The following is a 16,589-nucleotide window of genomic DNA, read 5'->3' as shown; positions in this document are numbered from 1 at the left end:
ATTAGAATTAACTGGGCACAGAAAAGCAACATTGCCATTCTCCACAAACCTCCACTGAAATATTGACATTTCTGAGCTTCAGTCCAATCCCAAAGCTCACAATGTTACTAAACAAACATTTAAGATTAAAAAGAGTTACCTTAGTTTCAATGTTCCTTTAATCTCTCTTCTCTGGCTACCAGACATGTACTGTCCCTCCAGTGAGTCGGGACTCTGTGTCTCTAACTCTGAATCACTGTATCTTCTCAGAGGAAAGCAATCAGTAATCCTGCCCCCTAACTTTTGACCAATTTAAGAAGAAGGCACCAGGGATGACATCAGCCGCATGGAACAATCTCCTCTCCTGTGTGTTGCAATGAGCTGAATCCCAGACATTTCTTTGAAATTCTGTTAAAAATAGTGAGAGATACCTGACCTCCAAGCTTCGTCCTGTCATGATTGATGTGGAAAGTTGTCACAGACACTTGCGTCACAGACTCTCTCTGTGGAGATATGGAGGTTGCCGTAGGGAAACGGACGTATGCATTGTGATCTTTCATGTAGCCGCATATTGAGGAGTCTTATATGTAAGCGTAAAGAGCAGATGATGTTGCATTACATGATAATTAAAATACGTGCATCATGATTACTTAATAGACGAGGAGAGATGATGTCTGTGTGGAAACCTTTTAATCATGGAAGGCTCAGAGGATTAGGACTAAACATACTGATATTCTACAGTGGCCCCTCAAAATATTTCGACCCTAAGGCAACACTTATGAAGTGTACGGTATGTATGTCATATCATTACATAACAACATACCTAAACTGGCAGCTTTTAAGACCCAGCAGACTACTTCATCAGCGAAACCTGTATTTCTAGCACTCATTTGCCTGCCTTTCAGAAATGACTGTTCTGTGAATGTTACATTGCTTAATATTCTAATATACTAATATTCAAGTTTACATTTTCCAGCGGCGGCTTGTGACTGCTCTTCCGAGGGGCGCAAATTCAAAATAAGTGCACAGAGTGTCATGTGTGGCTTGTGTTTTCAAAATATGTGTTTGTTGCGTCATGTGAACCATGTGCATCACGTGTTTTGTCAAAATAAGTGCCTGCTGCACACGCGTCACAACCGTTTATGATAAAAGAGACGCTCACGGTCACAAAATACACGCAAGACACTCCCTTAACAGTAAACTCTGATTACGCATGAGATTATGCGAGTATCTGGCAAACACAGTGTTGGGGCTAGTTACTCAAAAAAGTAATATATTACGTATTACATATTACTCTCAAAAATAGTAATGCCTTACTTTACTTTATTACTCCCTGGAGAAAGTAACTAGTTATATTACTAGTTATATTACTAGTTACATTTTTTTTCTGGACAAGAATGTTTATTTGGGCAAGCCACGGCCAAGAAAATGCTGGCTTCCTTACCCACTACCGGACGTGGGGCACAGCGTTCGGAGAAACATTAAAGAGTGTGCACTTCACCGTCAAGTTATTTTCCTTCCGTTGAACATAATAAAATATGACTGAATCTCCACCCGTCGAAACTAGCTTTCTGTTGCTGGGAACCTTCCTCTGAAAAAGAGCTTGCCGTTGTTGACGCTTCCATTTTCCCGATCTGTCTTTGAGTGTGCCGCTGCCGCTCTGTGCTGCTGGCTGCCGGGTGTCGACCAATCGGTGATGGTAAATGATACCTCGTGCCAAACTTAGACCAATCAGTGTTCCATTCACGCCCACCTCCCCTTCCCTTTTGTTCTCTGTGTTTTGTGCCTTGTGTGTTAAAGGTGCTACTGGCGAATGTAACTCAAGTAACTAGCTCAGGGAAACTGTAATAATATTACCATTTTCAGACGGGTAATGCCTTACACTACTAGTTACTGAAAAAAGTAATATTATTACAGTAACTAGTTACTTTGTAACTAGTTACACCCAACACTGGGCAAACACAAGCGTCTCTTTTATCATAAATCCTTTAGACGCATCTGCAGCAGGCATTTATTTTGACAAGACACATGATGCACATAGGTTCACTTGATGCGCCCGAATGCATATTTTGAAATTAGGAACCACAAACATGACAGCTTCAAACATGTTGTGACGAACTTCGCATCATGCGCTCTCGAAAAAAGAAGTCACTGGCCGCCACTGACATTGTCCACTTTCAAATTGTTCCAGGCCAAAACTGTTGATGCATATAACTGATATACTGTTGAAATTTACAATAAAAAGTACTAATGAACTTGGTTGATATGAACTACTGCATTGTTTGCAGAAACGCATAGTTTCATTTTTTCCCTAAAGCACTGATATTCATCCATGTAAAAGTGTGGCTTTAGTGTAAAGTTTAAACAAGCTAATTCAACTAGAAAAACAGGTTAAAACTTCATTTTGACATAAATATTCAAAATAACTTTACGACGGTTTAGGTCTGAACCACGGTGCGCTGCTATCCCTGCACTTCCAATCCGCTTCTTTAGTTTCTTGGAAAAGTGCTTGATAAAATCTCCTTCAGTTAATTCCATAATTCATAAGAGCTCTGACATAACCACAACACAACATAACCCGGCCTTTCACAACACTGTGATTTTGTGGATTTATGGAATCTCGATCTAGCATCAGATTCCTATATTTAATACGCATTCGGTCATACAAACTGACCACAGTACTAATACACAATTGCTGTGCATGCCGGTATCAGGTTGTCCTGTAGCCGCACTCATCCAGATTACTAGCTAAAACGCGAAACTGATACTGTATGACAGCAGTACTCATGTATGAAGCTATATAATGAATACAGCTCAAAAGCTCTCCAGTCGGTAGCATAACTCTCTTCTGGAATGAAAGCTTTCCAGGAAATCTGGGTCCTGTCTCTGTCTGCCTCCTGTTGTCACCCCGGCACCTGGCACAGGACTAACTCTGGCTATAACCGGACAGTTGTCACCTGGTACATTGTGAGGACGGATTACATAAATGTTTTTTTCTGGTTAGGAGCTTATTAACTGGCTGAGTCTGTCTCCTTCCTGTTGTCTGGTTTGAGATCTATTCAGCGCACACAAAGAGCAATAACAAAAAAATGAGTTTCGGAGATGTTTACCATGACAGTAAAATAGTATAACAGTAAACTTCATTTATGAAGCAACGCATCACAACAACAATGGCATTCAATTTGTGTTTTTTATAAAAACAATCTCCATTGGACTGGTTGAATGTTATTTTTGGTCTATAATATTATTTAAAATGTGTTGGTCTCAGAAAGTAAACCCATCCCCAACAATTTATGATAAATTAATGTATTTTTTTTAAAAAAGTCATAAAAATGAGGCCCATCTCAAGATACCATATAGATAATTTATTATAGCATGTTAAAATTTACACTTTGTAGGTGTGAGCAAAAATGTGGCATTTGGGTGTGTCCTTTAAAATGCAAATGAGCTGATGAAATGCAAACACTGATCGCAATGATGGTGATTTGTTGCAATTGAAACTCATTTGTGATGTGAATTATTTTCTCTCTCTCTTTCTCTCTGCACTAAATGGCTGTGCCGTGGTTGGATAGTGCAGATTAAGGGGCAGTATTATTATAATAAGATCCCCTTATGACATCATAAGGAGAGCCAAATTTCAATGACCTATTTTTTCACATGCTTGCGGAGAATGGTTTACCAAAACTAAGTTACTGGGTTGATCTTTTTCACATTTTCTAGGTTGATAGAAGCACTGGGAACCTAAATATAGCACTTTAAAATATACTTTATATTATCCAAAGTATATCTGTAGGTTTGATATATCAATGTTCCTGTAGCTCAGTTATAGCTTTGTATTAGCAATGCAAAGATCATGGGTTCAATCACATACAATTAATGTTTAATGGCAAGTTGCTTTGCATAAAAGCCCCTGTCAAATGCATAAATCTAAATTATGTTGTGATGGGAATTATGGTGTGAGCAAAAATAAAAAGTATTTTTTATCAGTCAATGTTAGTGCTCACCTTGGTACTCTGAGCTTTTGTGGTAGCTTTACAATGCTTTCCGGTCTGGCCATGAGATGCTGTATGGAGTAACAGAGTATGAATTTAACCATACATTTTTTGTTAATCATTGAGACATTATTTACAATCTAAAACAAAGCACTAAATAAGAAATAGTTAAAAAAAATTACATAACCCATATCTAGAAACGCATACTTATTGGCTGAACTGAGAAAGGTTAAGCAGGTAACCAGGTGTAATATTGTAAAATATTGCTTTATAAAATACATAGCGTATAGTGCCACTACTAAAAAAACCTGCCGCTCTCTTTAATTCACTTTTAATTTCATTTTATGAATAAGATAAAAGTTGTGAATGCTGAAAAAATGTAATTTTCATTCCTTTAAAGATCCTGAAGGGTGAGCAGAAAGGTAGCCATATGTGCAAGTTCTGCACCTTTTCTGTCTCTTCATGTCGAACCCAGGAATTTTGACAATAAATCAAATTAGTATTTCCAGGGCCAAATATACAAAATGCACATTGATTGTTTCAAACGCTAACATGTTTTTATTTTTATTATTATATTTTGTCCTTTGTTTGCTCTTGTGTGTCCCTGATATAAAAACACACACAGAGTCCTATACTGCAGCCTGACATAAATAGCTTAATTCCTGGAAGGCATGGCTACCTTCCTGGCAACAATGGGAAATGGAACAGCAGAAAAAATGCTCAACAAATAAACACCAGGACCAAGCCGCTACTGATCCAACATACACAACCCTGGATCAAAGCTCTACCTATGCCATGCAGATAAACTGTCAAGGGACAAGCAACAATCATATTCAAGTATGGCACCACTGTGAACTTCTGGGTGACTTATTTTTTATTATTTGTTACGATATTTATCTTTCAGCTGCATTTAAGAGACCTATTTCCTCTCCGCAAGTTTTTTCTTGGAGGAATAAAAATGAACAGGATGTCCAACTAAATACAATTATATTCTAAATATTATAATTTCAACTTTTAAATATATTAATTAATTTCTAAAGGGAACCAAAGAAGCATTCAGCTTAATTTTGTGCGAAGGACACAAAGTTTGGCTTGAACAGCACAAGAATTCATCCATGAACTTATGATGCGGTCTATTTATCTGTTATGTGCTCTCAGTACGCCCCCTACTGGTATGCAACCTTACCTGCATGCTGTTTAAAAGCAGATGGCATTTGTTCTTCCTCCAATTTTATTCGGACTTTACCCACCATGGTCTTCCTCAGCACTGTAACTTATATAATTCATTTAATGCAGTTATGCTAAATGTTTAATCAAACTGGATGAAGGATGATAGACTAAGCTCACAACACTTGCAGTGTCCATCTTTGGTGCATTTAGCCAGAGAAACAATATCATGCTTGGCAAACTTCTTGGCTTTGTGTATGAGCTCTCTCCAGTCTCCACAGTCCACACAGTGGCTGGCTGCATGTATTACAGTAATACATTGTCCCAGCATTCTGTACAGAGAATAAATACATGCTTTTTACATCTGATGACTGAAAATGTGCATATATACAGTTTGCACAACACTGCACAACACTGTCTGTCGATTTATCCAACAGGAACTTTAGCAAACGCTCTTTTGGAGGAAGTGCATTATTCCATTTTACCACTGAAGAAGGGTATCTGCATAAAACATTTACATTTATGTTTCTTTAATGCTATTTACAAACTCACATTATGGTGGGAATATAATAAATTATAGACATTACGTTTAAATTATTCTTTGTTCTGCTGAACACAAAGGAAGATATTTGTAATTAAGCAGGAAGCAGGAGCACCATTTACTTCAATAGTAGAAAAAAATTCTATGGAAGTTAATGGTGCTTGAAAACCATTTGGTTACAAAAATTGGTGACAGGATTTTCATTTTTGGGTGACCTAAATTTTTTATACTTTTTAAAAATTAAATTAAGATTTTTTTATTATTAGCTAAAAATGATAAATATTGTTTAAACTAATCAGGCAAATACAGTGTGGTTCACTAGTGAAAATACTTAAAACATTTTTTTAAAGTTTTCTAATTTAATAGAAAATCGTAAAAAATGTAAAATCAGTGTATATTCAATTTGCATCATAACTGAAATATAATAATAACACAAACATGTATAATAATAAATTATTAAATGTATAAAATTAAATTGTATTTAATAACAGAATTTATTTGTATTTATTTCCTGTTATCCAAGAATGAAGTTAAAAAAAAACTTGTGTCCTTAAAGTGAAAGGGTTCTGTGTGTTTTTTGAGGTTGCATGTTCATGTCTTTTATTTTGAAGTCTAATGTAATTTCTTTTTGTAGTTCATAGTCATGGTCATTGTAGTCTTTTGTGTTACCCTCCGTAATTGTAACTTGTTGTAGGTGTGTCTTGTTTTCCTTGATTACCATGTCAGTTGTCATGTCATGGTTGTTGCAAGCTGTAAGTTGTGTTCCTTGGTCATCGTTCATGTCATGGATTACGTTTTGCTCTTTTGCAATTAAACTACTTTAGTCGTAGATCCAGCTCTCATGTGTTACGTTTTGGACTGCCTCATGACAGGAAGCAAAGGAAAAATGACGTTTTATACAAAAAAGTTAACGTCTAAATTCACAAATTTGCTCTCATTAGATTAATCTTAATCTTTCATTTGATTTTTTTACGTTAAAACCTTTTAACCTATTAAAAACTGTCTGTTTAATTCAAAGTTTAAATGAAAAAATCCCACAATTTTGCATGTGGTCCCAAACTTTTAGACCACACTGCATGGACACAGACACAAATATGCAACCGTGCGCTCAATTCCCAATTTTCATTAAAAGTTTTTATGTGCCAATCCGGGTGTTGAATTCCTAGATTACACTGCGGAGTACTTAGTTCAAAAGTTTCATTATGAGAAATGTTAAGTGGCAAAGCAAGATCCCTCACCAACAATCAAAACAATCTACAACTTAAACTAGGAGGAATAGTGTGGTTCTGTGTCAGCTTTATAATCAACCCTTCCAATATAACACCCATCATTTTTACATCCGGTCTCTTCTAAAAACAGAAAGGGGTTAGATTCCGGATCCACAGTCTTTACTTCAGGAAGATGACAGGCTCCAAGTATAAAAAAATGTGAATGTCTTAGTTTGATTGGTGTAAACGAATAAATAAAGTAACACATCTCTCTAAACAGAATGAACTAGGTCAGCACGGGATTGCTTCGAATTGCTATAAGCTGTGAGATCAATGCAGGCTGAGGAACCATTGCCAAGATGCACATCACAATGTGGTGATTCAGTGTGGTGATCAGAGTGGCCACCATGTTTTGTGGTGCTACAAACAGAACATTGGGGTCGTTGTGCAGCTGTCCCAATGTTGCTTATAAATGCATGCACGCTGCCAGAGACCTCCCTGTTTTATTTACTCCACAATTTTCATCCACATAGCATCAAAGTTTATTTCAAGATTAAAATGTTAAGTGTGAGAGCATGTGGTGAGAGCCTTAATAACAGAATTACAAATATGTTATTAATCGACAAAGATGGAAAACTTGAAACAATTACTGTAGGGGGAACATGTGTTTGTCATCACAAGCCATATAAACAAAAGTTAAATAGGTGGGTAATTCAAGTAAGATGAAGATTGGTTTGGCAAAAAATGCTTTGGAATAAACCCAACATTTAGCTTGAGGAAATCTGAATTAGGGGAGACACCAATTTAATCATTATTAAAGATCTTGGCTTTTGTCCCCTATGACTGGTTCTTATTGAACACTTCTGTCATGATTTCCATTTCTTCACCACACAATTCACAAGGTAAAATTCCTTTATTCTTCTAAATCATTTTAAGTATTCTCTACATTATACATGTTTGGGTCAAATAGTGTACATAGCATAATGAGTAGCACTTAAAAGTAACTTTTTCTATTCATGCATGAGCTAATATGTAACAAAATGACTACAAATGCTGCAATAAATGGATAATAATGATCATGTACTTTTCTATTTTATAATATATGTGACAGTCTGTGAAAAGAGTTTTACTGTTTTTTTATATGAAGTCACCTAAAGAATATACAGTATAACATCTAAAGAACACGTGAAAATATAACCGTTTAGTTAACCTTTCAGAGTAAGGCCATGTCAATAGGTAAAATCAAACTTTGATGCTCCTTATCTCATAATTAGTTTCTGAAATGTTTTGTGCATGTATGTAATATATGTATGACTTGTTTGTAAGTGCCTTGTTTTACTAGCATAATTGTTGAAAATGTCTTACTTCTAAATATGCAATTTTTGTACTTACCCACAGAGGGGGCAATAGAGGAGCCTATTGTTGGCCCTGCCACGCAGGCAGTTGGCACAGAAGATGTGGTAGCAGTCTAGAACAGGGGTTCCCAAACTTTTCATTTAGCGACCCACTCAATAAGATATACAATATAGACCATTTCAAAAGATGTAAACAACACTGGTCCAGAAGCACTTCCTGTTTCCGTTTTTTAACACTAGATAAACGTTGGAATAAAATAAACCAACAGAACATATAAACCTGAATTAACTGAAGTTAAACAAACATCTTAAAGATAATAATATATGTGAAATAAAAAATAACTGTCACAAACTGTAACAGGAAGTGTTTCTGGACCAGTGTTGTTTACATCATTTGAACTGGTCTATAATCCGGGACCCACCAACATATATATTTTTTTCTCTTTTATAACTGAGTAGTTTTTATTTCCTTGTAATTGTATTAATGAAATGTAAATTAAATTTCAATATCAAAATACCTTTTCGTATCAAAATCATTGTTATTGCTTGTCAATAGTTTTGGGCTAAAATGTTTTTGTGTCATTCACCACTACATCCAAGTGACTTTGTGCGACCCACCTTATCCTGCTACAGTTTGAAAACCTCTGGTCTTGAAGACATGGCTGATGGTACTGCTCCTAATCTTACAGGTTGTAAACAGGGGAAGATGGGTTCCCCCGCAGTCTGCAATAAGAAAACATGATAAAAAAATGAATTTAGCACACAATTAACAGAGCTTACTCATTGTCAAAAGTACAAAAACAATTATAGGAAAATGTTAAAGCACAGTTGACAATATAAGTTCAAATCTGAAGGCTCAATAAAATTAGGCGTTTATATAATCTCTCTCAAACAAAGATGTTCTCTACAAGTTTTCAAAGTTTGTAAAATAAATTTAATAAATTAGGGGTTTTAATTTAAAATTGTATTAATTAAAAAAATACTTTAGCTGGGTTTTCACTGGTAGGGTCACATATGTCTGTTGACTTTAAAATTAAGGTTATCTGCACTTAGTGCTCTTCAACATTGTCATTTTCATTTAAAATGCGACTTTTAGGACAAATTGATTCTGTACAACACTGTACAATTAGCCTGGCTCCGCCCTCCTACGTGCTTCCGCTTATTTTTCATTTCGCTTCAGCAGTACGTCTGGGATTTCTCTATAGAGTTTCGTTTTCTCCTGCAAAAATCTGCAGGACCAATCAGCGAACAGATGGGGGTGGCTAAGAACGATGACGTTGAGGTCGTGCGTCAGTTTGAGTTGTAGTTCAGTAATGGCAGCGGAGAAAGACGTGAGAAAAGCTATTCGGTCCGTTGTTGCAAAACTGCCGAATATACAGAAGTTAAAGCCGGAGCAAGAACCAGGTTTGCTAACTTTTGTTTGTCTGATTATTCTGACTTCTTGTTTCCGGACGGTTTCGGTGCATGATATACGTCACGACCACATGTTAGCGATTGGCTTTGGCAGATCCTGAGTGACTCTGGGCAGATCCAATAGTTTTAAACTTCAACAATGGACCCTCCTTAACGGAAGTAACGCTTTGCTATGGAGCGTGGCCAGACTCTCTGTACAAATGAAATGAATGTACGAGAGTCTGGTTATACCAGGCTACTGTACAATGTCCTATGCAGGTAAAAAAGCATTTTACCTGATCCACTTCTATATGATCCTTTTTGAAAACATCAGTCCTGCCCAGGCAATATATATATATTTATTATATGTCTTTAAGTGAACTGATTATACTGTAAGTAAAGACATTCCTCACTTCTTTCCAAAGAAAAAAAGAGTCACTACTATGCAGAAAATTTAGCTATATGTCAGGGCCAATGTTTTAACACTATGGTCCTCCTAACCACTACAGGAGGAATGACAGTAATACCGAGGCTCTCCAACAAGAGCCTGATGCCCAGCAGCTGACAATAAAAGGGAGTGTTAAATAGATTGAGACTGATGGAGTTGGTAGAGCTGAACTGCAAGCTGGATAATATGAGAGGCAAGATACTATCCGGCATAAATATTTATACACGTGAATATATAAATAAATAAATAATATCAATATTAAATAAATAATAATAATATTGATGATAAAAAATGAATAAAAAACAGAAAAAGGACAATTTCGTGATTGTATTAATCAATCTCAGAATAACGGATTCGATCGATGACATCTGGGATAGATTACGGCGGGAAGTTTTCAGTGCGCATGCGTTCCTTCTCTCTCCCTTTCTGCCAAACTGTCGGCCATGGCTCCGATCGTGAGTACAATCATGTTTTTGAAAAACGACAAATACATAGTGTCACGGCCGTGGGGCTCATTGAAATTTAAGCAGAATAAATCCGAATCATGGATCATTGGAGTGGGGCGTTTAATGAACGATTGTGCGCATCCGTTTTTAGATTTGAAGCGCTTGTTTATGAGAGGTCTCGCGCAAGGCCTGCATCGTTTCAACCACGTTGTAGCAATGACTGAAGTTAGCGATCAGCATTAGCGATAGCATGCACATAAGATTTAGTGAAATATATATTTTTTATTGTACGTAAAAATCCTTATGTATGTCCATAAGATCTCTTTAATAATTCGATGCATTTACGTACGTTGTTTCTAAAAACAATTTTGCTATCAAAGTGATAACGATTTAGCCATGTTTGATTCTTTTTGAAGTTTTAATATTTGTCAGAATTTTCATAATTTGCTGAAAAAAACATTTCCATGTAATTCTCCGGCAGCATATACCGTTGTCACATATATTGTCAAATTGTTAAATCTCCGTAAAGTTGCTCCGCATAAACTTAAAGTCAGACGTGGTGTATTGTATGGAAGATCTGTGTCCAAGTCTTTCCTCCAAATAAACACTGCCTTCATTCAATGTATCTGGTTGCCTTTTCGTTAATTTACAGAAAAAACAGGTGACCAAGGGTGGGAAGAAGAAAAAGCAGGTCTTGAAATTCACTCTGGACTGCACCCACCCTGTGGAGGATGGCATCATGGATGCTGCTAACTTTGTAAGTGTATATACTCAATGATTTAAGTTGGATATATAAATAAAATACATTAAAGCATAAAAACTAGGGTTGTTTTTTATTCACACAATACATTTACTTTGTTGTACACAATATTCCAACTGCTCAAAGAAAAATATATTTTACTACTTGTTTCTTCAAGTTGTTTCTGTATGATCTGATGGGTATATTTACATATCTCTTAATAGGAACAGTTCCTTCAGGAGCGCATCAAAGTGAATGGTAAAGCTGGTAACTTGGGTGGTGGTGTGGTTTCCATTGAAAGGAGCAAGAGTAAAATCACAGTGACATCAGAGGTCCCCTTCTCTAAGAGGTAGGTGTGAGGTTTTGAGGTCCTTTTTATTATTAGGGGCTGTTTACACCTGCTTTTAAAACATGTTTTTGTCATTTCGATCACAAGTGGACAAATAATAAATGCAGAAGTGCAAAACTTTTTGAGCTCGTCCACCCCAGGGGGTACGTGAAGAGATTTAGATTTTGCTTTGATCTCATTTACTTTGAATAAAAATGTCTTTCGTTTGTCCAGTCATTGACATAAGATTGATTTTTGTGAGGAAAGCATTGTATTATGGACTACTTTAAATGTAATTTTAATCTTATCATTAATATTATTAGCCGTCGTGAGTAAATGCGCTGCATGCTCCAAAACGCATTAGCGATGTCCAACTCAAGAACGATTTGCGTGTAATTTACTACAAAAGCGCAAATAAAATACACAGGCACAATAATGACATAAGCACATTTCACTAATGACCATTGCAGTCTACTAAGAGCAGACCTCGGCAGGACATTGCAATGAAAATGCGGACCGCGAGGTGTGAAATTCCAGCTAAAAGAACAAAAGAAGAAACGGAGGACGAAAGATGAAGGGTAAAAGAAGTTTTGAAAAACCTGATTTGACTTCTCCTCGTGACGTCTCCTCCTCTTTTCTCCAGCAAATTAAACATAGCATAGGTTTGGCAAAACTATATATATAAAAAAAAAAGTATGTTCCTCTGGCAAAATTTAATACTCTCCTCACATTAATGTTGCTTCTAAAAGGAAAACTTCTTTAAATGCATATGCAATAAGGTCGCAAAAGTTACACTTTTCCAGAGCTAAATATCTACTGCGTGTCTTTAGTAAGACCAGTTGTTATTAACGCCAAAATGATGGCTTGCGCAAGCTGTTAGTAAATCTCGCCCTTAAAGGGGTCATATGATGAAATTTTTTAAATTTGTAAAATAAGTCTTTGGCGTTCCCAGAGTCCGTATGTGAAGTTTTATCTCAAAACAACCTACAGATAATTAATTATAGCATGTCAAAATTGACCTTTTATAGGCCTGAGCAAAATGTGCCATTTTTGGGTGTGTCTTTTAAAATGCAAATGAACTGATAAAATGCCAACACTGATCGCAATGATGGTGGTTTGTTGAAATAAACATGCTTCATCAGTCAGTGATTTTTACTTTAATGTTTAAAATTAATTAATTAATATTACTAATTATTTGTCTTTAAAACACAACTTTGGTTTAGTTTCGATGAAGGGGTACTTGAGCCTTACTGATAGGGCTGTGCGGGTACTTGGGGCAAAAAAGGTTGGGAACCACAGGTTTAGACAGTCATGGTTGAATGCGTTCATGCCACCACAAGCCTACTCTCTGCCAACTGATCTAATGTGTGGTGTACCGAGCACGGTGTTTTTCCATCGTTCCTAAATTCTAGCATGAACCCACAGTGTTCAGTGTGGTCTTTAGATAATCATTTATTAAAACTAATCAGGGTGCTCTTCACCTCTTTTATTTCAGTTTGTGAGTGTTAGTTGCGTGAGCTTATTTAATCAACTACTCAAAATTTCTAAGCCTGTACATGTACAACACACTGTGCAGCATGTTTATCAACAACACAAGCAATGGTACTCTGACATAATTCGTGTGCAAGCAGAGGCACTCACCCATAGACCATCCACTTGAAGTGACAGAAGCAAGACGTGTTAACGGAAATGTGTCTCTCCTACCCAGTCTTATGTAGATGCGTATAAATAGCACAAAGTGTGAAAACTTGTGCAAAATTCCAATTTGGCGTGCATATGATCACCAGTCCTTCCCGTTCACTTAAAATGGCGCTGATTTTTTGACGTTTTATGTTTTGGTTTCTCAATTTTTTTCTGCTTTTTTAAACCATTTTTGCTTGGGTTTAGGGTTAGATTTCAGATTTGCTTTAGGATGTCATTTAATATACTGTTTTTTTCCCATGTTTTTATGCCATGGTCACTTGGAGTTGGGGTTAGGATGTCATTTTATGTAACATAAAGTTGTTCTTACCCTAAACCCAAGCGAAAATGATAAAAAATAAAAACATTGAGAAACCAACATATAAAACGACAAAAAAGATTTTAAGTTTTAAGGGAACGGGAAGGACTGGCGTATCTTATGCATGCCAAATTGGAATTTGGTGTATGTATTGCACGAGTTTTCACACTTGCTAGTTATATGCATCTCCGTTGGATTGGGTGGTCTTTCTCATCAATTTGTAATATGATTGACAAAAATGCATCTTAATGCCAGGTAGACGGTTTCATCGGACGCACGTGCGCTGATGCAATACACGTCTGGATCCGAACTTTACTTCTGGTTTCGTTTTTTTAATGGTCTGACTAGTTGCTAAACTGATCTCTTGAACAAATGCCTCATCGAAAATAACAAATGTTTTGGTTTCCTAGGTAATCTATGTGTGAAATTGGGTTAATTTATAACCGATCTTCAAAATACGAGACTTAAAATGGAAAATGATAATAGCAATGAGAATTTCACCAGAATGTTACCAACCCTCAAAACCACACCATGTACATCATGGATGTGGTTATTTGGTGTACTGCTGCTGTAACCGTCAAATTTTACAAATTATTAATACATATAATTTATTGTTGTTATAAATGTGTTTTTTTTTTGGTGTTTCAGAGAAATCTGAGCATATGCTCACAAACATGTTTTTATTTTACCACATTTATTTTTTTTTAAATCTGCACAATAGTTGTCCTCTTGAATACACTCTCATTATTTTTTTCTGGGCTTCTATTTTCAAAGCTAGGTATCAATTGAGTTTTTACCAAAACCAGTAGTAATCACTTGCAGAGGTAATATGCAATTCATTCATAGTCTTACGGATACAGCTAGCCCTTTTAGAGCAACTCTAATGCTAATGTGGCCCGGGATGAAATTGAGTTTGACACCCCTGAAGGTTTTACTGAATTGCTGAAAACTTAGTTACAGGTTATCGTTAAGTTTAGTAAATAGGAAAAATGTCCCCAAATCTGAATTATAAATGAAATGTTATGCAGTAGTGCTGCACAATTAATTGCATCGCAATCGCGATGTCAGCCTGTGCGATATGACAGCAAAATGTTGCAATTATATTAAATAAATAAATGTGTGGACTTGTTAACACAAACTTTCTGATAACAGTTTGATGATTTTCCTTGCTGTTTAAAAAAAGAAAGAAAAACAAACAAAAAAAGGCAGTGTACGTGTGGCATGCACGTGTGTGGCATGCGTCGTCACTTGTGTGTGCGCAGCGCGGTAATACCAGAGCGAAGATGGATGCAGAGGAGATTGACAGTGATCTGGTAGCCAAAAAAAACCTCTACTTCTGTTGTATGGCGATATTTTGGATTTAGGATTACTGACACTGAGCAGTTGCTACATCACGTGGCAATACGAAAACATTTCTAGTTTTACAAATACACATTTTAGCATTATCACTAAACTGTGTGTGGATTTTCCTTAAAACCCATCAAGTTTACTCATGATACCGCTTATAATCGCAACCGCACATCGCAATATTAGCATCAATAACCGCAATGGGAAAAATTACCCAAATCGTGCAGCCCTATTATGCAGCATTGTGCTCCACCTACCCCCTATAGAGGTTTGGGTGTTTAAAATCCTTTCTCATTTTCAAGTTCACCTTTCTTTGGTGCAACAAGTTTGCATTTTCTCCATTAAGTATTGAGAGGTGTCAACATCTTTTGTATTCATCTTTTTTTCCATTATAGACGTATCATATATATAAGTAGAATGAAGGTATGTTACAATGATTTTAGATGTAATGACTTCAATGCATAAATACAGAACAACAATTGCTGAAGTGTCTTCAAAATTTGTCCATGAGATCTGACTGCGGTCTCATGTTGTCAACTTCCTGTGGTTTTGATTTAGTTGTGGTTTCAACTGTTTGTTATTATAAATATATGCAGAGCTTGCACATTTCTAATATTTTGTCTAATTTTGTTTGTTTGAGTTCTTGATTTTAATAAAAAATATAGAATAATTGGTATTTGAATTTCTAAATATAAATAAACTTGTAAAGCATACCTGACTCTCACCATGAACATAGCCATATAAGGTGGCATGGTGTTAAAAAGAAAAACTTACAGGCCTGAAAAGATCTAGGTTAACACATTCAGCTGAAGTGTGACTGGTAACCCTGCAAATTTATTTATATTGTCATGAAGAGGCTGTCACCTCTATATCATCTGTACCACATGATGTTTACATGAAATCTCCTGCACAGTGTAAATAACGTTCTGTGAAAATATAACCTTTATCTTTAATTTAGATAAAGATTGAAATCAATGTTAATTTAAACTTTGATGCTCCTAGTTGCATTATTAGATTATTAGACCTTAACCTGTTTTTTATGGGCAGGGTCACAAGTCATGACTGCATTTTAGATTTGCAGTAAAATTCAAAGATAAACACCAGTTTGTTTGTATGTTTACAGGTATCTGAAATATCTTACCAAGAAGTACCTCAAGAAGAACAACCTGCGTGACTGGCTGCGTGTTGTGGCGAACACCAAGGAGAGTTACGAACTGCGCTACTTCCAGATCAACCAGGATGAGGAGGAGGAAGATGACGAAGATTAAATCCACGCCACTGTTTTGTAAATTCAATAAATGTTCAAAAGAACTACATGTCCACTTGTTTCTGGTGTATTTTAATATTAAGGCATTTGTCCTCTTGTTCTTACAAAGAAAGCTACACCTTAAACATAAAGGGTTCTAAAGGGTTTTTCAAAGAAAACATTTTTAAAAGAAACATTTCTTGTCTTTTTATAGTCTGTACATTTTGTGCAACAAAGGATATGTGAATGCTGAAGGTTTTTTCATGAAACCACACAGCCAGGCAAAGACATTTTTAGAACTTTTCATTTTTAGTAGTGAACTTTGATTTATATTTGTCAGTTTTGTTCATTACTTTTTCTATCTACAAAGCAAATCATATATGGTTCATTCCAATTGCTGCA

General features: G+C 36.0%; 2 protein-coding genes across 10 annotated transcripts in view; one reads left to right on the top strand and one right to left on the bottom strand.

Moving 5' to 3' along the window:
- Window positions 1–16,589, bottom strand: part of rnf207a (ring finger protein 207a) — a 31,448-nt gene that overhangs the window by 13,863 nt on the left and 996 nt on the right. For 2 of the 9 annotated variants that reach the window (XM_065241147.2, XM_065241149.2), the window contains exon 1: window positions 8,280–8,411. In XM_065241147.2, the coding sequence (XP_065097219.1) occupies window positions 8,280–8,383 (104 nt within the window). In that variant the 5' untranslated portion in view covers window positions 8,384–8,411. Of the gene's footprint in view, window positions 1–139; window positions 894–8,279; window positions 8,414–8,860; window positions 8,966–16,589 lie in introns of those variants that run through there. The other 7 variants (XM_065241153.1, XM_065241152.2, XM_065241150.2 and 4 more) reach the window with 7 other exon arrangements.
- Window positions 10,449–16,257, top strand: rpl22 (ribosomal protein L22). Its single transcript, XM_065241155.2, has 4 exons — window positions 10,449–10,537; window positions 11,181–11,285; window positions 11,492–11,616; window positions 16,065–16,257. The coding sequence occupies exons 1-4, from the start codon at window positions 10,526–10,528 to the stop codon at window positions 16,207–16,209; spliced, it is 387 nt and encodes a 128-aa protein (XP_065097227.1). The 5' UTR covers window positions 10,449–10,525; the 3' UTR covers window positions 16,210–16,257.

The sequence above is a fragment of the Paramisgurnus dabryanus genome, chromosome 14 (genome assembly GCF_030506205.2).
Source record: "Paramisgurnus dabryanus chromosome 14, PD_genome_1.1, whole genome shotgun sequence".
In the NCBI taxonomy this organism is placed as follows: domain Eukaryota; kingdom Metazoa; phylum Chordata; class Actinopteri; order Cypriniformes; family Cobitidae; genus Paramisgurnus; species Paramisgurnus dabryanus.
This window is presented reverse-complemented; position numbering and strand designations above follow the sequence as displayed.

Coding starts and splice junctions, on each gene's coding strand:
- rpl22 (XM_065241155.2), top strand. Junction 11,286..11,491: donor TCATGGATGCTGCTAACTTT/GTAAGTGTATAT, acceptor ATCTCTTAATAG/GAACAGTTCCTTCAGGAGCG. Junction 11,617..16,064: donor GAGGTCCCCTTCTCTAAGAG/GTAGGTGTGAGG, acceptor GTATGTTTACAG/GTATCTGAAATATCTTACCA.